At 36.7% G+C, this 23187-nt stretch overlaps 2 protein-coding genes across 9 annotated transcripts; both read right to left on the bottom strand.

Moving 5' to 3' along the window:
• Positions 1-562: 562 nt before the first annotated feature.
• LOC105058766 (heavy metal-associated isoprenylated plant protein 2-like) lies at positions 563-1478 on the bottom strand. Its single transcript, XM_010941806.4, has 2 exons — positions 1325-1478; positions 563-1059 (listed from the first exon to the last, which is right to left on the bottom strand). Exons 1-2 carry the CDS (start codon positions 1407-1409, stop codon positions 884-886), a joined length of 261 nt encoding a protein of 86 aa, XP_010940108.1. The 5' UTR covers positions 1410-1478; the 3' UTR covers positions 563-883.
• A 2509-nt stretch (positions 1479-3987) lies between these two features.
• LOC105058765 (inositol-pentakisphosphate 2-kinase IPK1) lies at positions 3988-22996 on the bottom strand. 8 transcript variants are annotated; one of them, XM_073249189.1, is made up of 12 exons: positions 22835-22992; positions 22296-22400; positions 21566-21769; positions 20490-20634; positions 18513-18553; positions 18279-18389; positions 17520-17907; positions 17314-17432; positions 16665-16797; positions 7419-7610; positions 7090-7334; positions 6808-7011 (listed from the first exon to the last, which is right to left on the bottom strand). In XM_073249189.1, exons 2-11 carry the CDS (start codon positions 22395-22397, stop codon positions 7276-7278), a joined length of 1494 nt encoding a protein of 497 aa, XP_073105290.1. In that variant the 5' UTR covers positions 22398-22400; positions 22835-22992; the 3' UTR covers positions 6808-7011; positions 7090-7275. The 8 variants fall into 8 exon arrangements, with proteins under 8 accessions (XP_073105288.1, XP_010940107.1, XP_073105289.1 ...); XM_073249187.1 differs by lacking the exon at positions 6808-7011 and adding an exon at positions 3988-4384 and having other exon boundaries at positions 17314-17907; positions 22835-22990; XM_073249188.1 differs by lacking the exon at positions 6808-7011 and adding an exon at positions 4367-4384 and having other exon boundaries at positions 7233-7334; positions 17314-17907; positions 22835-22990.
• Between the last annotated feature and the right edge of the window lie 191 nt (positions 22997-23187).

Genomic DNA, 23187 nt, shown 5'->3' with positions numbered 1-23187 from the left:
GCTGTATCTCACTCATGTTAATCTCATCCTGATAACTTGCATCTGGATCATGCAAACAGAGCAACTTGTAGGCTCGGTATCTTGTAATTTTCTATTTTATTCTTTAATGAATGCTGGGGAAGCTCGATGCTTCCTCCATTTTCCATCAAAAAAGAAAGGGTAAAGAAAAGGAAGACATGTGGATGCGGATATCGTGATTGCACAAGATTGACGTCGGTCACAAATGCCATAGGAACGAAAATAATCACATCTTCCGCTCCAGAATGGTGCATCTTGATCAGTATACGAAAACAACATTATTTTTATCTACACTGGTGAGATGTCTAATATCTGCCTAAATATGAAGGTAGCTTCCCTCAAAAAAAAAAAAAAATTGAAGGTAGCTTGAGCTTTATGAGATGTAAGCTGCCAAGAGTTACAATTGATGATCATACGCTATCGATGCTTAATTTCTTAGTTTTTTTGCAATAAAAGCACTACTGAAACGAAAACAACTAACAGAAACTAACTTTTTCACAAACTTATAACTACAATTTTCTTTTTTCAAGAAAAGCCTTAAAAAAACATATATGTCTGCAATCCATATGTTTTGAGGATAAATTTTTCAGACATGGAGAAGTTAAGACTTAAAAAAACATATTTCTTCACTTTTTAAAGCTCAATCATGGACCACTTCATAAATAATTTTTACAGGAAAGAAGAAATAAGGGACAGAATAGGAACAATAATACATCAAACTTTGCCACCAGCTGCTTGATAATGAAATAATAAATGTCAACTTGGAAATGTCCACATTTCACAGGATGGAGCAAGACAAAGGGGCATGACCGGTGCCCATCCGCTGGCACACCGGGCAAGCCGAGGGCATGTGACTGATCGTCCTTTATTTCTCAGGCTGCTTCTCCTGCACCAGCTTCGGCGGCGGCGGCGGCGGACCAATGCTCACCACTTCAGCAAATTTTCCCAGCTTCCTCGCGCGAACAATCACTTCGATGGGGTCAGCATCACCGGTGACTGTCAGAGTGCTCTTGGCACCATCCACCTCGATCTTATCAACGCCTGCCAATAATTAAGTCACAAAATCATGGGCCAATCATAAGGACAACATCAAGAGGAGGCAAAACTCTCCCCTTACTTATTCTCGGGTTTATCTGATCACTTGTAATACAACAGTAATAGCTTCTTAAGTTATGTAGTTCATATCATTCAGACACAAGCACAGAGAGGACCGATAAGAAGCTATTTGTAATGAGTGTAAAAGCCTACGAGTGAAAGCTTTGGTGTCATAAAGCGAAAAACGGATTTGTTGGAAGATAAATGTCACCTTCTATCCCGCAGACGGCATGTATCAGCTTCTGCTTGCACTTTTGGCAAGAGATATCTACTTTGAGCACAGTCCGCTTCACCATGGATTCGCTGTTCCGAAAGCTCACGATGGTGATGAAATGGATGGTGGTTTCATCGATAAAAATCTAATTAGGATCTTTGAGTTGGTCGCCTGCACTTATATTAAACTTCGTTCAGCAAAGGTCTCATTTGCCATTTTCTCTGGCCCGAAATACATTATTATAATCTTATTGTCATTCGATTAGGTTTGTGAGGTCAACAACTCTTGTTTGCAGGGGCTTAAGAAAAACTGTCTTTATGACTTTTTTTTTTTTTTTTGATGGAAAAACTGTCTTTATGACTTGTTTCCTCATGGATGCTCATTTTCATAGCCCAGCAACGGTCGCAACATGGTTTATGCCGTCCTCCTAGCATAACTTTCAGCATGGTTGCAAGTCCATGTCACGTGTTGTTGAATACTGGATACATGGCTTAGATTACTTTTTTTTTTTTTTTTCTCTCTTTTTTCTTTTGATGAAAATGGCTTCGATTACATTGCCGTCAACTTCTGGCAGGTAAGTAGCAGGTAGGTACTATGTTCTGATGCATTTCTCGAGAAGATATAAGATTAAGTTTATTATTACTAAAGCTAACTACATTTGAAATGATATTTTACGTGTGAAAGAAACCTTTCGAACCAAATCAGATAGTACAAGAACTGTAGAAATTAACTTGTTCTCGATAGGAACTGGGTAAATAATTAACTTCAGCAGTTAGTTAAATTAGAATGGTCTTCAAGTGGCACTTGGATAGTATCCGGGGTAAGCCCTTCAATTTTGTGGCGAAAGTCGGTAAGCCTTTGAGGCAACAACCAGAGGTCCCCAGGCAACCTTGGGCAAGGTATATTCCAGATAGCCTCTTATGAGGTCTCATGAGGTGCATTCGAGTCACAGACATCCTTACACCACATTGAACCATTCCGGAACAGAGTAGAGAAACCAATTGTTTGGGCTAAGCCATAAGCTGCTAATGCTGCTACATGCTAGCAAATCCACTAATGGCATGGCATGCTCCGTTGGAGGGAATTAGGCTCGGAAAGGATAATAAAAATGGTTGGCTCCTATTCCAACTGTTTAGTCAAAAAGAATCTTATTCCTCTTCTAATTTCAAAAAAAAAAAAAAAAAAAAACCCCAATCCCTCAATATCCAACGTGGACTCTCCCCTTAGTATTTAAATTCTATTCATATTCCGGTCACAACCCAAATGTACCCCAAGAAGAAACAGCAAAGTAGGGATCTTTTCAATTTGGGGTTAAATTAGAATTGTTTAGTCTCTCAATCACATGGCTGCGTATTACGCAATGGCAATGATTGGATGAGATGAATCTCATGTAATATCAAGACAATGTCCATATATTATATGGAGCATATAGGATCAAACGCAACCACGTGTTGTAGATGATTCAGACTCATAATAGCATTAACATTAATTTCAATTACTGAACATCTATCTTTCGGTGTACCAGACAAAGACTGCAATCATTTTATAACAAATGGCAAGGTATTAGAGGTCTAAATTTATCAACTCCATTTGGTTAGTTTTGTTTGTAGCCCACCATTGTCGATTACAAAAGGTCCAAGAGAAGTTCAATTAATTTGCAAAATGTTGGGAGAAAGCATTGATTCTATTAAACACCAAATATCGGCATTTATTCCACATCATCTGTTCATTGCTAGGAATTTGGCCCGACTTGCTCATCGCTTGTGTAGCTTCGTTTCTTCTACAACTATCTCTCAAAATTCTTCGCGAGACGTTCGGCTCATTTTCGTTTAGAACTGTCAATTGCCGTCTCGTAAGAAAAAGAAGAAACGGGCAGTTTAGTCGAAGTGGTCATGTCATGGAGACCTTCATTAAAAAAAGAATTAAGAACCATCAATTGTCGTCTCCAAGTAAGAAAAAAAGAAAGAAGAAACGGGCAGTTAAGCTGAAGCAGCCATGTCATCATGGCCTTCATAATATATATATAAATCCTTCGCTGTTTTCGTTGATGAAGGCTTTCTCAGTTCACATCTAGGCCTCCATAGAAAGCAATCTGGGGCTTTGTTCGCTTGGATGGTATCATTGGTTTGAACTCCATCGTGTTGCTTTAGAATATGGTGTCTTCAGCTTTTCCTACTGAAAATATGACAAAAAAGGCATCCTTGTTGGAAGGGGTTTTTTCGATGGGGGTGGGTGGAGGTTGGTTTTGGATTGATGGGTATACGAACTGCACTCCTACCATCAACCACCAAGGTTAAGACTATCGATCTACGAATTCAGCTAAAGCTTTATTTGACATAAATCAACCAGGCATGTTTCCACATGCATCGTGGCAAACCCATGCCCGAACACACAACGCCATTTCATCATATTTCCATACCTCCTCAAAGTCGGATTCTACGAAAGGCATTAAAGTTCTTGGGCAGAGGATCTAAGCTGAGGAGAGAAAAATATTGAACATTATTTTTATGCAATCATGACTTGTCACCAGAACAAACTGATTTCATGAAACCTGTTCATAGTCCCAAACCACAAGTTTGAAAAGCAACAAACAAAAAGGAAAAGAAATGGTAAAATATAATGAAAATTCATCAAATGTATGACATTTGGACCCAATTAGACAAATATGGAAATTCTAAAAATAGCTATCATGATTTCCTGACAAATATATCAGAAAACATAACATCATAATTTGTAATGTTCCCAAATAATTCATAAATCAACTGAGTTCTATTCTTGGCTTATCACTTACAAAATGGAACAGTAGTTATAATCATCCTCCCCAACCACATAACATACATTACACTACTGACAAGTCTTCGGTAGACAAGGACCGGTATCTTTCTTTTCATGCATCTTCTCTTCCTTGGGTGGGACCTATACTAACAAATTGTGTTGACTTCCTCGCTCCTATAGAAGGATCAAGGATAATGGAGTTTACACCTTCTATCCCTGCAACTAACTTCATAACCTTCTCCCACACTCAGTACATAACAATCCACTAACACCATCAGTTTTCTGCAACACCAAATAGCACAACTTACAACATTTATGGAAGGAATCAAAATTTATACTGAGACTACAGCTTGCATCAGTAGAACATGCATACAGCGTGCAAAAACCAAATCGAATCAAAACAAAACCACCAATAAAGAAGAAAAGAAGAATAAAATGCATATCTGCTTGGCATTCTTGGCAAGAAAATGAAGAAGGAAAAAGAAAAAAAGAGAAAAAATTATAGATTAATAAATGAAACTTTAACATGCTTTTAGTTGAAGATCGTCAGGTGGCATGGAAGAGTTATAAAGTCTCTTTCTTCGTGATTTCTTTTCTTCATTTCGACTCCTACAGATTATCTTTCCCTTTGATTAGGTTCTGTTTTATGTGCCTTGCAGTTTCTGCTAAATCATCTATAGAAGTAACATGGTTGGAGATTGGTTGAAGCCAAATCGAAGGGATGGGACAAGTTGGACACAGAGAAGTAAACGTCAGACAGAAGGCTCTTTAATTAGATCATCTATGAAATCTTGCTCAGCATTTATTGTGCACTCACTACGATAAAAATGATCATTAACGATACTATTAAGGTTATTTTACGACGCTAATAAGCGTCACCAATATCCTTTACGACGCTTCAAAAAGCATCGCCAAAGCGTCGCCTATGTAAGAGTGGAGACGGAAAGCGCCGACGCTTTTTAAAAGCGTCGTTATTTTTTAACGACGCTTTAAAACGTTGTAAAATTAATTTTTAACGGCGCTTTTTAGCGTCGTTAATGGCAACGCGTCCGCCACTCTACCAAGACGCTTTTTGAAGCGTCGGCTGTTAGGTTTTTTACGACGTTTATAAGCGTCGTTAAGTTTGTTTTAACGACGCTTTTAAGCGTCGTTAAATTCATTTCTAACGACGCTTTAAAGCATCGTTAAAACCACATTTAACGGCGCTTTTTAGCGTCGTTAATGACTCCGCGACCCGCACTCTACCAAGACGCTTTTCAAAACGTCGACTTTTTTGTCTTTAACGACGCTTATAAGCGTCGTTAAATTTATTTTAACGACGCTTATAAGCGTCATTAAAGGTTTTAAGAGAAAAAAAAATACAGATTTTATATACAAAAAAAAAGAATACATACATTCCTGTACAAATTTATATCAATTATTCTAACATAAACCTGTACAATTACCACCATTCACACTTGTACAATCACCACCATTCACACCAAAAGCAAACTTAAATAGCAAATTTAACCAAACCAAAAGATATTATTTTATATAAATAAAAATAAAGTACTAATCGTCCATTACAATCAAGAGTAATATAAATAAATATAAAAATACAATAAAAATAAAATAATGTCAATCCGCAGGCGGATGGTCGTCGTTGTCTCCACGTGACGTGCCGCTGTCTCGACGGGTGCCTGATGTGCCAGGAGCCTATAAGAAACATATCAAAAGCATGATTTGTATATCTATAAATAAAACTATATAAATCATTAAATTAATACAAAAATATATATTTAATAATATGTGTTTACCTGAGATGGACCATACATCTCTAATAAAGATGTAAGGCGATCAATATGTCCCCTCATGGCCTGCATCTCGGCACGGCTCTGTCGCATCTCCTCCATCTCAGCGGCACGACTCTGTCTAATCTCCTGTATCTCCGCCTCGAGTCTGCGAACGCGTGAATCCTGAGCATCTGCTGCAGCATGCTGCGTATATCTACTAACCTCAGATAACTGAGTGGGGGTGACTCCTATTCCATAACCCCTCACTCGGCCGTAGCGCTCTGGTCCCAATAACTCTGTGAACACCTCGGCCTCGATACGGCTCTGCTGCGTAGATGCTGCGGACTCGTCGTCACGCTCCGCAACGAGAGATGTAGCCCTCTCCTGTATTTTTTTTGAAAACAAGAGTTATACATTAATAGCTAACAAAATTAAATTTAAATCATTGCAAAAAATAGAATATTAATAATGCCGTACATATAAATCTCTCGACTCATCTCGAACAAAAATACCATCCTGATGAGTATGAGTCATCCGGTAAAACTCCACTTGTCCGGGTTCCCTCCCATGCTCATCCACCTACACAAATAATTTTAATTTTAAGCAAACAGTTATAATAATTTTAAAAAATATATGAGTATCATAATACAGACATGATCCACGATACATAATGATATTAGTTATATAAATATTTCAACATAAAAATTAAAAGTTAATTATGAAAGTTTAAGGAACATACAAACTCCTGTCGGAGTCGTGCATAACTCTTCGACCCCGATGTATGAGGAACAGACTGAGCTGCTCGTGCAGCTCTACCAATAGCAGAATAAGTCTGTAAAATAAAGTAAAGAACTTGTTATATGTATAATATATAATAAAAATCAATATTTTTATAAAATATTTAGAAAAAAAGATAATAAGCAGATAATATACCTGTGCCCTCTCGGAGAACCAATAATGAACCAACTCCATCCACTGATGAGGGGGTACATCAGGAGGACAATTCCTAGCAACCTCCTCCTCTGTCATACCCTGTCTCATATAGTCCTTCTTCAATTGTGCTCTATATTCTTTCCATTTGCGGTTGAGAGACTTCATTACAAAATCATGAGTGGATGGAGGGAGAACAAACTTGCTCTATAAAAAAAAAATGAAATGAAATAAATTATATAAATGATTAACAATTAATATACATTATGAACATCAATTCATTACCTCTATAACTCGGAGGAGCTCAACTTTGTACGTTGGAAGCATGTCATTCCATTTTGCATAGCCCAACGGACATAGCTGAGGCCTCCGAGCAACAGTCCCCAAAAATGAAGTCAATAAGCAGGCAGCTTTCTTAATTGGCTGACCTAGCTGATTGCACTCCACAACAATCCTCTCGCCCTCACGCATCTACCACACATCTCGTACTACTGTGGGTCCACGTCTGGGGCGTACTCTCCCGGATCCGTCTGCAAAAAATACATAAAAGTAACTATATCATAAATATACATAAAATAAAATAAAAATAAAATTACATGAAAGACAATATATACCCTGCATGTGTATCTCATCATCTGACTGATGAACAGGAGGATCGTGCTGTGCTGATGATGAAGGACAGGACTCAGAATGCTGTGCAGCTGAACTGGCCTCAGGCTGCTGTGTTGAAGAAGACGTACCGGCCTCTGTCTGTGAAAACTGGAACTGCACACCAGCATATCGTCCCCTGCGACGCATGATGTCACCTAGCATTTATATAAATAAAAGGTAGAATCAGTTAATATATGGAGTAAAATAATATAATAATTAATACAAAATATATACATCATAAATAATTATTACCAGTAACAATCAAGCAGTAGTGTTTCCTTCAAATCCTGTTCTAATCAACGTCGTCGTAGCATTTAAATCATCAGCTGCCACAAAATTATAGGGCATACATTGTGTATAAGTGTCATCGTCATCATCCTCCACTTGGTTTTCCATATCATATAAGTCTCTAGGTTTTATTTTGATGACAGTAAACCAATCTTTATCTTTTGCGTCTTGTACATAAAATACTTGACGAGCTTGAGATGAAAAAATGAATGGGTCATCCTTCAATAACACACCAGTGTGTATCAACCTTGAAAAATTTACAAGTGTAAATCCATTTGCATCTTGTTTCAAACCCCTTGGTGAGTTTATGTCTATCCAATCACATCTAAACAGTACTACTTTAAATTTTTCATAATAATCCAACTCATAGATATCTTTAAGTGCACCATAATAGGATTTTCCATCCGCTTCCACCATAACACCGCTATTTTGTGTTTTTCTAAATTTCTTCCGTTCTCTAGTATGAAATTTAAAGTCATTAATTATGAAACCGTTATATCTATTCACAATCTTGTTAGGTCCTCGAGCAAGAGCTATTAGTTCATCTGAATTATTTGTCTCCATCATCTTTGATACCTAACAAAAAATGATATGACGAAGTGCAGTTGAGTTATCTGATATTAAATATGTATCAAAAATTAATATATCCCATAATTAAATATAAATCACACCTGATTCGAAAGCCACATAGGGAATAACTCGACCAACCATCGCTGTTCAATCCTTGCATTAGGACGAATGTTATGATTGGCTCGTCTCTGATAAATTAAAAATTCACTGCATAAAATATAAATATATCATTTAGAACATTATATCTAATATAAAATTTAAATTTTGATGTCATTCCTTAAATATACTAACCTGCGATGGTCAGATATTATGTCACTATGAAGTAACACATAACGATGTGCTTGTGCTAAGGATTTTTGATCAAGTACAATACTTTCAGCTCTTCCCAAGAATTTTCCAGCAGTTAAGAACTTATACAGTTCTGCATTCTCCACAAAGTCATTATGCCGTTGAGGTCGACTAAAAATAGTCTCTACACCTTGAAGATATCTTGAACAAAATGTCAAACATTCATCCGCAATATATGCTTCAGCAATCGAGCCTTCGGGATAGACTCTATTTCGCACATAATCTTTAAGACGCACAAGATACCTTCAAGAATAAATATTTATTAAAATATCAGTATGCTGTTGTTTCTAATAAAATTATCAAAAGATTTAAGGTTTGCAATAATACCTCTCAATAGGATACATCCATCTATAATGTACCGGTCCACCAACTTTAACTTCTGAAGCTAGGTGAATTAGCAGATGTACCATAATAGTGAAAAATCCAGGAGGAAAAATCTTTTCCATCTGGCAAAGTGTAATTGCAATATCGGATTCTAACTGATCAAGTTCCCGAGGATCAATAACTTTGGAACATAATGCCTTAAAGAATGACGATAATCGAAGTACAATTGTAACAACTTGTTTCAGCAATGACGATCTTAAAGCTATTGGAAAAATATCTTGCATCAATATGTGACCATCATGACTTTTAAGATTTGAAAGTTTTCGATCCTTTAGATGCACACATCGTGAAATATTTGATGCATATCCATCAGGTACCTTGATACTTTTCAAAACTCCCAAAAAATTATCCTTTTCTCGAGCAGACATTGTGTAACATGCAGGAGGCACATAAATTCTATCATTAGCAAGCATTTTAGGATGAAGTTCCTGTCGGATACCCATTTCTTTTAAATCAAGACGTGCCTTCATGTTATCTTTGCTCTTTCCATCAAGATTTAAAAATGTTCCAAGTAAATTATCGCAAACATTCTTCTCTATATGCATGACATCAAGATTGTGCCGAATAAGATTATGTTTCCAATAAGGTAAGTCAAAAAAGATACTTCATTTTTTTCATAAATATTTACTGGGCTGTTGTGTAAATGCTATCTGTGTGTCTTCCTCATTTTCATCCTCGAAATAATTGTCTGGATCTTGAAACACCTCTGCATCTATAGTACTGATACTGACTTCCTCTGGTAACCCTTCGTGCACTGAGCTTTCAACATCATCCCTTCCTCTTTTTTTAAAGGACTTTGAGTGCTTACCATAGCTGTAATTGATGCCATCCATTTGTCTATGAACATCAGTTCCAGAAGGTGGAATAGGGGCACATCCCAATTCTATAGTACCATCAAACAAATCTTTCTGAAATCGAAACGGATGATTTGCTTCCAACCATCGAGATGTCCCATGTAACAAAACTTACCTTCATGTTTTAACCAAATTGAATGTGTTGAATCTCCACAATAAGGACATGCGACCCGTCCCTTTGTACTCCAGCCAGATAAATTGGCATATGCTGGAAAATCATTAATATCCATAACAAAGCTGTCCGTAGTTTAAATGTTTGACCGTTGGAAGCATCAAATGCATCAACACCCTCCCACAACTGTTTCAATTCCTCTATCAAAGGCTGTAGAAAAATATCAATATCATTGCCTGGACCCTTATCTCCTGGAATAACCATTGACAAGATAAGTGATGATTGTTTCATGCACATCCACGGTGGCAAATTGTAAGGTATCAAAACGACTGGCCAAGTGCTGTAGGTAGAACTCAGGATCCGAAATAGATTGAAGCCATCAGAAGCTAAGCCAAACCTAACACTGCGAACATCAGAGGCAACATCAGGATGCCTATCATCAAATGCTTTCCATTGAAGACTATCTGCTGGATGTCTCAACATTCCATCTTTTGTACGTCCTTCATCATGCCATCTCATTGATGAAGCTATTTTTGATGATGCATAAATCCTTTTCAATCTAGGTATAAGAGGAAAGTAACGCAATACCTTGGCCGGTTTCTTTTTACTCCGCGTTGCATCCAATTCATTCAGTACATCGTCTCGATCTTCTTTTTATGTTATCCATCTTGAAGATCCACATACATTGCATGACTCTTGATTAGCGTTTTCACCCCGATATAACATACAATCTTTCGGACAACTATCAATCTTTTCATATCCAAGATCCAATTCCTTTACTACTTTCTTGGCTTCATAATACGATGATGGTAAACGAGTGCTTTCTGGAAATGCATCCTTTAATAACTTAAGCAGCATGGTAAAACTCTTTTCAGACCATCCATTCAAATATTTTATATGAAATAAATGTACAAGAAAAGAAATCTTAGAAAATTTCGTACAACCCGGATATAATTCTTCGTCTGCATCTTTCATTAAGGTGTGATAACGAGCTGTCTCATCATTAGATGTATGTATAGGCTCCTCAACATGCATACGTTCCGTATGCGTACATCCATTAAACATCCCAACTGTTTCTTGTATATTACTGGATTCTCCTAAATTTTGAACACCAAATCCAAAAGCATCTGTGATCAAACCCCTTATATCATCATCTCTTGCAGAATTGTCTTGTAGGCTAGTGGATCCAAAATGAGTCAAGAGTTGGTTACATGATGATGGCAACATAGATTCTCCATGAAAAATTCAGTCGGTATAACCTCTTAAAAAACCATTCCATACCAAATATTCCTCAACATTTTGTGGATCTAAAGAAGAACTATTTACATATTTCCGACATGGACATAAAATCTTTCCATTCAAACTACTTTTCTCCATACCAAATTTAATGAAGTCATGAACTCCATCTAAATATTCTTTACTATTCCTTGGTTTATTTATCCAACTTTTGTCCATTGTAGGATAAAAATGACCGAACTTGTAATTTATCTAAAAATAAAAAAAATTATACAATCTATATTAATACAATGAGTAAAAAATATCAGTCATTTCATAAAATTCAAAAAAATAACAGCTAGATAAAGTTTACATAGTAAATGCTTGCTATCATCAACTAATAGGTAAAGAAGGTCCTATCCCATTCAGAAAATGTATTAATTCTATAGGTCAATTACAAAAATCAAATGATATGCAACAAGAGCCGAAAAAAATTTCGGCAGCATTTCTCCTTAGTTCTTCCGTATAGGAAGAACAAAAAGAAAATACCATCCGAAATTTATTCTGAACCCTCAGCATACCATTTGATTATGGTAATGACCTATAGAATTACTCACATTTTCCAAACTGTCCATACTGGACAATCAATTGATCAATGTACATAATTCTTTTATCCGTACAAAAATAAATAAATGTACGGATACAATAGAATATGTACATTAATCAAAAGACGGGTCTATGTTTCTATGCAATGCAATTTTTTTTAAAATTAATTCATAATTAACATTGCCTGGCATGAAATTCACAACCATCACAAAAACATCCATGAAAATCTACTTAGCATGGATTTTAAAATTAAAATCCATGCTAAGTACTTTTTTTTTTCAAAATGAACAGCGTGGAACAGCTGCCTACCTAGCAGAAGAGTATTGTAGCTATAACGAGTATCTATGTTACCTTTAAGAGAAATCATTACATAGGAAATGTGGAATCTGCTAATATAACATTTTATAATAAACTTAAGATTACTACAATGATGTATTGTTCATGTTATTAAGAAAAACATGCCAAATGTAAACTTTAATTTAACTCTTTTAGCGTCGTATAAATAAATATATTTTAATAGTTTCATATCAAGAAAGAGTTAGTGCATTGATGAAGTTTCATGATCATAATTTTTTTAAAAAAAATATGAAACTAAAATGAACATGAACAAAGAATGCAATTTATTGGTTAGATTGCATTTTGGAGTCTTTACTTTGTCAAGAGAAACAAACCAATCAATTTTTTTCGCTATTATATAAATAAGGGTACTTGAATGGTCTTATATTAAGAAAAGTTTAGTGCATCCATGAAGTTTTAATATCATGCTTCATTTAAAAAAAAAAAAATGTGAACTAAATATGCCATAATATTAACATAAAAATATCTAATAATTGATTAAATTGTTACTTAACTTTCTATTCTCGATAGACACCATATAAAAAATTTACTGTATAGAATGGATTCCAAACAAAGTCATTTATCCTCTTGATATGATATTTTGAAGTAAAACTTTTGGTTCAAAATACACAATAACAAGCATAGATTAGATAAAGAACAATTTTAATCCAATTAATTGGACTTAAACATACAGTTAATCTCTTATTCAATTGATAAGCAGAGATTGATAGCTAACTTTATGTTCAAAATTCCATAAGAGCAGTTCATTTAGATTAACCTATCCTTCTTAGATGGTCATGTTGCCGTTTGTTATAATTTATTCAATCAATTTTTCTCCTACAATAAAAGGACTTCATGGGTTTGACATCCTGCTTTATCATTTCATGTGCTATGGAACAGGAGTGACAATTTTATCTATATTTTTTTAAAAAAATATATAATAAAAATTATATGATTATAAAATTATATTATGATATTTTTTTATAATATTTTATTATGAAGGACAGTTTGTACTGACAGATAACCACTGGAAGCAACTGTGTAGAATGTCATAGTGAATATTCTATAATTGGAATTGATGGATCACGTGAGGCAGGAACCAAGTGGGAACCTAAAGGACCTTGCTGAACCTTACAACAAGGATCAAGAGAGCAAGAGTGCCTTTTTTAGGCACTTTCATCATAAGGCAATTTTACAGGACATGTTATGAACATGCAGCTGCTAAGGGCTAGCCAAAAGAGAGATGGGAATTGTACACTCTACTGATGATGCATACGAGCTAAATAGATGCAGGGAAGGAAAGTACGGATAGTTCATAGTGAAGCACTCTGCACTGCTATATTGGGTAAAGACAAAGCAACATAAAGATCAATCGACCACCATTCTCAAACTATACTTCACAGCCGCATCTTTATACATTTAAATTTAAACTAGGGGAAACATGTGTTGCAACGTGGAGCAGAGTTGATGGCTAATATTTGGAAAGCCACATAAAACAAGAACATGGATTAGATTGATAGATTCAAGTAAGAGGACAAGATCAATAGATTCGAAGTAAGAGGAACAAGAGAAGCCAAACATGTGGAGATGTGCAATACTCATTAAGCTGTAGCTCAAGGTAAATATAATGCGCAAAAAGTGTGGTTAACCACCAATACCACCCCCACCACCACCCGCCGCCTGTGCCTCTACGCTCCCGATCCCACCCCCACCACCACCCAACGGGCTGCGGCTTCTCCGCGGCCCACCTCCCCCCACGATCCGCAGCTTCTCTGCGCCACCACGCCCCGCCGGAGCCACCACCCACCTACCCCCCGGCAGCCCACCCCCTCCTATGGCCCGCAGTTTCTCCACGGCACCAACCCCCCACCTACTCGCCCCCCCTCACATTACCAAGAAGATACTGCTTACAAATTTGAGGAAAAAGAAACGAGACCCTAACAAGAACAAGCCAAGCCAGCAACTCAAAAGCTTAAATGACGAAGAGAAAAAGAGAGGAGAAGGACCAATCTCGGAGGAGAGGTACTCGAGGACGGCGGCGAGGAAGACCGGAGCGCACCGGTGGCAGAGATGGGATCGACGGAGGAAAGGATGAAAAGGGACGGCGGTAGATAGATTAGGGCACGGGAGGTTGGGGTATTAAACGAACCTAACGACGCTTTTTAGCGTCGTTAAATACTGACGTAAAAAAGCGTCAGAATTTTCTTTATTTAACGATGCTTTTGCTAAAAGCGTCGGCGTTGACAATGCTATAATTTTACGACGCTTTTAAGCGTCGTTAAACGACGACGCTTTTTAAAAACGTCGGCAGGTCAGCGCAACTTACCGACGCTTCCCAAAAGCGTCGGCAAAAAATAGTCGCCATATATCCTTTTCGTTGTAATGACTGTACAAACATTTACTGATATTTGCTACCAAATAGAGGTGACAACTGCTGGCCACAACCAAGATTATGTTTGCACAATACTGTTTTCTCCACACAAAGGTTTGCAGCTATGATTAGCCCGAAGGGACCAAGATGGGCTTCAGCCAAGCAATTTCAAAATGTCTCACGCCTTGGCTCGAAGCCAAACTGATAGTCTGGGAGTATGTCCCAAGGACTTCATCAAAACCTGACTACTCCAAGCTTGATCAAGTGTCTCCTTACAAGACAAGCCATACCAAGCTTCTCAGATGAAAAACTAGTAGAACCCGCTCTGAAGATTCACATGACCAGGCTGCCATGTTGATGCTGTTGAAAGAGCAATCGATTTATACTAATCAAATCAATACCAGATTCTGATCATATTTTGGAGAGATCAGTTGAAGTTGATTGATTCAAGCCTGTTCATAGCAATTCCGTCAAGTCACTCCAAAATTTGCTCATCAAACGGTCTGGTTATGTGACACTTGAGTCTGCTAAACTTGCTAGTTTGTCCAATAAATCAGCATCAGCAGCCAATTCACCTGTCATAATTGGAGGCAGAGAATTTAGAACCTCACTTGCTAACAATATTATCAAATCTCCATAATTTTGATCAAAAATCTTGTTGCACAACATGAGTGCGATAACCCATATCTCATACATACAAGCCAAACCTTGATACGATCTGAACTTAAATCATTATACCTTGATCATAAAATTGTATAAATGGACATATCACCATTATGCTAAAGATGAATCACGAATACTTGCCACTATTGTCCAAAATTTACGGTGCATCATCTAATAGAACAATTACATAATCAGAAACCAACAAATTGGGGTCATTCTAATCCCCAGCATTAGTCTTCAGCTAGGAGGGTGACCTGTGCATGAGTCTTCCCTTTCCCAATCAGGCATAGTCCCATCCCTGACCCAGCCCAAGACATTCCAAAGTATCATCAAGCCAGTTGCCCACAGAATTAGCAATCTACCATTTTAAATGGGCTACACGTAGAGGCTATGCAGTCCCTTTCCAAATCCATAGGTGCTATATCACTTACATGGAAAATGTTTCTAGTCACTTTCTTCTTTAAGATGTGGGAATACACAACCAAAATCAAATGGCACAAAAATTCCACAACACTTAACCGCCATCAAAACAATTTGTATGATGTAAAGAGGCAAAGTTTTATGCCAACACTTTTTAATGTAACAACAAAAAGGGTTCGGTTAATTAAATAACTACAACTACTACAGACCACATACTTTTAGCAACAAGCAGGATTCAAAGGACCGGCATCCTAAAAAAATGCTGCACTTTGGTCCAGAGCAAGCAGAAAACTGTCCAGAGTTTCAGCATCTCTTCAGAAACACACAAAAAGCCAACAAGCAAGAACAAGCTCATACATCTAATGTTACCATGCCTTTAAAGTGGGGCTGTCTTCTTACATGCCACAGTAGCAAGAAATTACTTGAACTAACCACTGAACAGGTTTAGGATTCTACTAGAAGAGCTTGTTACCACACATATGTCAGCAAGTTAATGTTTCATGTTTTTGTGCTGATCTAAATTCTCATGCCTGATCTCATGGGTTTGTCTTTCCCTTTTCTTGAGTTAGGAAGTGGAACAAGGTTACATTTCAATAAATGTTTAGCCACAATTCATTACCTTCAGTACCTTAATAATCAAATGAAATATTAATGGTCATCATAATCAGGCAATGAGAGTTTCTATTATGACAGTTACTGATGCAAACTCAGCCACAAAAGTGGACACTTTGGAGATATCTAAAGAGGAAGTGGATCTTGAAAAAAGAAACAGTATATAGCAGGAGTGCATTAAAATGATAGCATTTGGACGACATTAAACAAAAACAGTATCATCATAAAAATCGAAAACAACTATGTTTCTAATACTCTAACAAGCTCAGACATAAAGGAAAATAAAGAGCAGAATGAGTCGGAAGTATTGTAAAATTGACCAAAATCCAATAGGAGATACTTCAACTAACCCTTTTCTTTAAAAAAAAACACTACTATAGTATTTGAAGTTTTTCTCATTGATGATATTGAATCTTCCTGTCCTTGGTACCTTGAGTTATTGAATCACACAGACTTCCTCCCAGGTCCTTACTCTTCATATAGAAGATCACGATCTTCTGATCTAACTCATAGTAATGAACCATCTTCTCCAGAGGTTTCATATCCAAGTCAATGAAGTATGCCTGCAGAAAATGTTAAAATAACTTAGGTAGTGAAATTGCTCAGACAACCTATTTAAAAAAAAAAAAAATGCTTGCTCAATATCTGTCTAACAAAGAGGTGAAGATATATAAATGCTACCAGAATACAATCATTTTTTTAATAACTTTTCCTTTCCAATTTTTTAAGAAAAACAGCACAGTTACCCTGCTTTAACATTAGATGAGAAATGAATTTCCATATTGCATTGGCTAAAACATAAAAGAAAACGGAGCAAGGTAAGCAACGGACACCATACAATAATTTGACACTTATAATACTCCATAAATGTGCACTAGCACATAAAATGCATAATACGCACTTTCATATATGCAAAACTTGACGGCAATACAAAGTTCAATTAGGCAAAGTAACAAATACTTCATTGATTGAGAAATTTGATTACAGCTTAGTGACTCAGTGTATGTGCATATCATCTCACAATTTATCAAAATAAGAGCTCCAAAATGAAATGAGAAACTAAAGATGGATATATATACCTTGTATTCAAAGTTTTGATTAGATGATTCAAGAAATATGGAATTATAACCAGATGCTGCACTTCCGCCTTGTACAGGTCTAAAGCTGATCATCAGACTACAATCTTTTGCTGTAGCAGCTATTAGATAATCTCTTAAAATTTTCAGGCTTTTATCAAGAGGAAAAGAATGTAGCAAGGAATACTGATCCAAGAGTTCTGGATCACCTAAATTTTTGCACACCATGCAAGGCTGAGATATAATGTTGTAGTATGCATGAATGGCACCTTCTATGTCAAGAACATCAAGCTTTTGAGTTGCTAGAAGCTTATCTAGTACTCCAGAACTGAAAATCGCCTCTGCAACGAGTTCGAGGAAGCCTGGTAACTGTAGGCCACTGACCTTGATCAGATCTTTGATAGCCGTGTTTTCTTCATGAGACCGAACAGCTGCACTGTCCATGCCACCTCCCAAGCCTCCAAAAATGAGAGAGCCATTCAAGAATATACGGAAGTTGTTCTGAGGAGTTGCAAATAGTGTTGTAATGGCCTGATATATTCTGTCTTTTGATCCAGAGAACAGATCAAGTGGGTTATATTCACTTATGTTTGATATCTGAAATATGAATTGATATGTGTCTGAGATTAAATCTGATTCTCAAAATTTTTTAAGCAATAAGACTGTTAATATAAGCCTTGTCACCGCATGAGATGAAGGATACTTGTTTGAACAATTAAGTAACATGCACTGCTTATAATAATGAGATAGGGACATGGGACAATTATAAGGTCATAAAGAATAATGAAAACAAAAGGAAGTACAAAAATATTTGGTTGATGCAAAGCAATAAGCAACACTTGGCACATCATCAGCAAAATGCTATGGCAAGACAAATAACCAATATCAAAAAGTCACTAGAATACCTGATAATGCTGTCATATTAACTGGAGTTGAAGCACTAGTATGTTAATTGAATAGACATATACCTCTCCCTGATGAAGTTTCAGAAACTGATGCATCCTAAATCGTGTTACAGACTTCTTAATAGCATTTGCCTTGGTTATGAATTCTGAAGATGGGAGAAATCCACACTTCGGCTGAACCACTCAAACATGTCAAGCAAGAAAAGCGGCAAAACCAAATATTAACATATGAAGCTCAGAAAAAAGAACAAAAATGTAGAACAAGAACAAAAGCAAATGCTGGTCATAGAGAAGCACCTTTATTTCTACTGCAACACAGAAGTCCCCTCTAGGAGTACCTGAGGTAATGCTGAAAATATTATATACACACTACCTGGGTCATATATTAGACATCCATATCGTAGACCTAGAGAAACTCCAAAAGTCTATACCATGCAAATGATGATGCAAACATCAATATGCTACTACAACTTTTGATAGTAGCATATTAGAGGCTGACTAATATTAAGGAGTTAAAGACTAGAAAGCTGTTGATAATCGGAGTGCAGAAATTCTCAAAACATAAAATAAAAGAAGAGAACAAAAACGGACTGAACTTGAGGAAAAACATAAGTGCGGAATTGAACAAAGTGATTAGGCTAGTATGAGAATCTGGAATCAATTATCAGTAAATTATGTCTTTGAATAGCCAGTTATGCACAGCATCTAACCTCTTTCTGCAAATAGGGTCCCATATGGCTGGTTCCTCTGCCTGAGTACTCTGCATACTTAAAAGTATTGTTTATAGCCATAGAAGGCCCTAATTAAAGTGAGTTCAAGTCAATTAAGAAAACAACAGACAAATCAAAACAACCAAACAAGAATGAATTCTCTCCTCCTGTCCAGTTCGAACTTCGAAAGATGATCTGAACCCAACAAAACATTTGATTTTTGATTTTTACATTCTAGGTGCCTTAGATCATGATTGATTGTGTGAATTCTTGTTTTGACGGCCCACAGTCCTAGTAGGATTTACTCAACTCTCTCTGAATACATTTATGGATATATATGCACACACCCCACCCCAACACCCCCCCACAACAACCCAAAAAAAAAAAGAAACACCTAAACACACACACAAGGGTGGGCATGGGACTCAGTCAGCTCTCTCTGAATACATTTATGGATATATATGCATGCACGTATGTATGCCCAACCCCAGCCCCCCATGGCTGGGCATGGTATTCACTCAGCTCTCTCAGCAACAGTCCGCTTCCTCCAACCCAAACACACATACACACACACAGGCAGGCATGCAAATGCATGCAAGAGCAAAGCTTCCCAAAGTAACAAAACTTTCAAACAAGTAACATTATCCATAATTCATAAAGCTCCAATCAACTCTTAACAGGTTAAGTTACCAATCAGCAGAGCTTCCAATATCCCACCATCAGTTTTAATCTTTTATGATAGAAATCTTAATCAATAAGGACTTTGTGGTGCATGGCAGCTTTTTATTCTCAGAATTTCTGCTAAGAACATTTACATTTGACAATATGAAAGATTTTACATACTTAGTCATTGTCCAAGTGAAATGCTACACATTTTGCAAAATGAAGTAGTTGACAAACACACTCAGAAATACTCTCTTATACTTCCCAGAACAATTAAATTGATGAGCAACTTGTCTAGTGCCTAAGCTGCCTGCCATGTTCTTTAAAATATGTGTCCCTTGACTACCATGCTTTCATCTGAGGTTTTAAATCCTATGGGATTGGAGTGTCTCAGATTCTGCATGGAACAGGGTGCTCCACTATCCTGCCCCGTCTAGGTAGTTGTCCTAGTCATGCATCCTGATAAATATCCTCTATCTCTATCCTTTTCTTCTTTCTTTTTTTTTCTTCCTTTCTTTCTCTTCTTTCTTGCCTTCCTTCCTTTCTTCTTCTTCTATCTTTCTTTCTTTCTTTTCTTACCCATCCTTTATTTTTTTTCCTTTTTTTCCTTTATTACTTCTTTCCATCCATTCTTTCTTTTCTTCTCCCTCCCTTCCTTTCTTTCCTATCACTTTTCCTTTAATACATCTTTCTTTCTTTTCTTTTTACCTCTTTCTTCTTCTCTTCCTGCATGGATGGGTTTCGAAATCCCAACCACATCCCGGCCCTGTTTTCTCACAAGAACAGGACAGGATAACTAGGATAACCCCCATCCCACTGAGACTTAAATTGCTTTCATCTATATAATATCAGCACTAGCTTTATATGCAAAAGATCTGGAATTTTGAGAATTAGACCTTACCAGTGAAAACTGAATGATCAGAAATAAGAAATGCAGAATCACACGAGGTATCAACTTCTGCAGCATTAATTCGCCAAGCAGGACGCTGATCATGAACATTCTTTTCAACAGACTCCAAGAATTCCCTAGACACAGTGACATAGGTCTGCCATATTAAAAGAAAATTGTTACTTAATAATTGTGTTCATACAGTAATAATCAAGCTTCAACTTGAAAAGGAATAGGAAATGATAGAGAGCTAGTCTAAAAGACTGAGACCAGTTGGGATATATGAAGGATAGTCAAGAGAATTTGCAGCACCATGATTTTAAATGAAAAGCTAACTCCGAGATTTAATATGCATGTGCATGTGAAGGCTTTTTTTCTCATGATGGGGGGTGAATGGGTTGCTAAAATCAGCTGATATCCATCATTTACCATTATGAGATGCGATAGCATTACTTCCTCTTTTCTTTTCCCTTTTGGATAGAGCACTGTTGTTTAAATCATTAAAGGCTCGTTGAAACCAGTTCAAAAATTGAGTATGATCCTGATTAGTAATTAGAAAAAATAAGATCTTATAGATATTGTCAATGTTGATTCCGGAATATATGGAAAGACTTGCTGATAATCATAAAAAGGCTCCAGCTCCACCAGCAGGCCATGGGTGAAGCTATAGCAAAACATGTGTACAGTAGATTATATACCTCCAATAGTGAATTCTATTTATTTTCTAGATTCAGTCCATTTTTCTTCATTAGATCTCCTTTTCTTCTAATTTTAATTGAGTTTCTTGCTTGGTTTTTAACTGCAACTGCAGAAACCACCAAAAGTAGAAGTCATTAGGATCAGCAAAAGCCAAAAAAAAAGAAAAGAAAATTTCAGCATCCTTCAAGCCCTAGAATCAAGAACAAAAAGTATCTTTACCTTATATTGTAGACAAAAAAAAGTTTGGCCCTAGATGATGATACATTAACAGTTTCAGTGTGAAGTTTAATACAACATTTATAAAGGTAATGGAATGAGGACGACCGATAAAAAGCTAATAGTTAATTTTTTTTAAAAAAAAACTATGACAGAGAAAAGAAATATCATACCCCCTCATCTATATACTTGGGCCCTAACATATGACTCATTACATGCTTGATATAATTTTGCTGAGCAATATCTTTTGATTTGGATTCTACAAGTTCTTCAACATCTCCCCAAAGAAGTTTTTCATGCCTAGATAGGACTGCACATCCATTCACAGATTTTGTTGAGCCTTTTGGAACCTTCTGTATCCGTAATACTTTTCCAAGCTGTTTCATAAGCCACCAAAAGACACCCATCACCAGGTCAGCGTCAAAAATGAATACATAAGAATATAACGCACTAATAAAGGAAAACGAAACCTTGCACCAAATAATTTATTGAGTATTGTTTACCTCAAATTATAGTGGTTATGATTTTTGGATGTTAGTTCTAGTTATAACAATATCAATCATAAAAGAGTGGACAAGAAGAAATTTAGTAGCAGAACTACAAAGATGAAATCTACCAAATTCTGAAAAGAAATTTTTTTTCCCTCGAAAAAACTTTACTCCAAAGAAAGTAAAACCCGTCATGCTGCCACTTACCAAATATACTATTGCTCCATCAAACCTTAAAAATGATGAACAATTTCTAATGAGTTGCAAATGCCACACAGAAAACGATATGTGATCAGAATGCAGCTCGATAAATAGTAAAAGGCGAAGAAAATAACTTCACAGAAATATATTCAAATCAAGTAAAGATGCTGCTTATTCATATTAGTTCAGATGAATTACTGAGAAAACATTTTACCAAGAAGAGAGAGGAACCACGATAGCTCAGGACGATATTGGCAGCTCCTTCTCCTTTATAAATCCAGTCCTTTGCGTCTTCAGCTCTTAGTAGCATTGCCATATCCTATAATTAAATAGGAATGTATCTAGACTTATTACAAATTTGGTGAGATCAATACTATATTTATTTGAATTTAGAAAGAAAAATCTACGTAGCTATACTAGCTTTAGGCTCGCACTTAGGGATGACAACGGGTAGGTAACCGCAAAATTTGCCTACCCCTATCCGAATCCGTTTAAAATCTTATTACCCGAAGGTCCCGAACCCAAAATTAAGCAAAAATCCCCCACAACCAGGATTAAGCTCTCAAACCCTCAACACCGACTCACACCGCCACAACTCGCATAAAATCCCATATGCTTGAGAAAAAACCCCAGCCGGAACCTAAAAAACCCCTCCGATCTCCCTCGAGTGCTCTCCTTCCCCACAGATTTCCATAAAAGAGAATGAAACGAAAAGAAAAAGAAATGATCAATCTATGTGAGAAAAGGTCTTACCCTTTTTTTTTTTTTTTTCCCTCTTTCGATTTTTCCTCTGTTTCCACCGATTTTTCCTCTGTTTTTTCCTTCCTCAGGAATCTCAATCGGGTGCGAGGCTTGGAGCCGCGGCCCAACAGGGAAGCGTAGACGATGGGAACGGTTTGCGTTGATATTTATACATAAAAGTTTAAATGGTATAAACAGAATCAAACTGGAAAGCAGGGGCGAACTCGGGCATGTCGGTTAAGGCGGGGGTTACGCTATCTCGTAATCGGGTTTGGATAGCGAATGGAAGAGGAGAGGGAGAGTGGATCCGAGACTAGACAAACAAAATTAAGAGTTTAAATGGTATAAACAGAATCAAACTTAAA

The sequence above is a fragment of the Elaeis guineensis genome, chromosome 15, assembly GCF_000442705.2.
Source record: "Elaeis guineensis isolate ETL-2024a chromosome 15, EG11, whole genome shotgun sequence".
NCBI classification, from domain to species: Eukaryota; Viridiplantae; Streptophyta; class Magnoliopsida; order Arecales; family Arecaceae; genus Elaeis; species Elaeis guineensis.
The sequence above is the reverse complement of the archived record's forward strand: the minus strand, read 5'-3'. Positions and strand labels throughout refer to the sequence as shown.

What these genes read in the sequence shown, in the direction of transcription:
- LOC105058766 (XM_010941806.4), bottom strand. Translation starts at nt 1,409, where the DNA reads ATGGTGAAGCGGACTGTGCTCAAAGTAGATATCTCTTGCCAAAAGTGC. An exon ending in TGCCGTCTGCGGGATAGAAG is followed by an intron (nt 1,060 to 1,324) that starts GTGACATTTATC and finishes AATTATTGGCAG; the next exon opens with GCGTTGATAAGATCGAGGTG.
- LOC105058765 (XM_073249187.1), bottom strand. Translation starts at nt 22,397, where the DNA reads ATGGCAATGCTACTAAGAGCTGAAGACGCAAAGGACTGGATTTATAAA. An exon ending in GTGTTGCAGTAGAAATAAAG is followed by an intron (nt 18,390 to 18,512) that starts GTGCTTCTCTAT and finishes TGAGTGGTTCAG; the next exon opens with CCGAAGTGTGGATTTCTCCC. An exon ending in TGAAACTTCATCAGGGAGAG is followed by an intron (nt 17,908 to 18,278) that starts GTATATGTCTAT and finishes TTCATATTTCAG; the next exon opens with ATATCAAACATAAGTGAATA.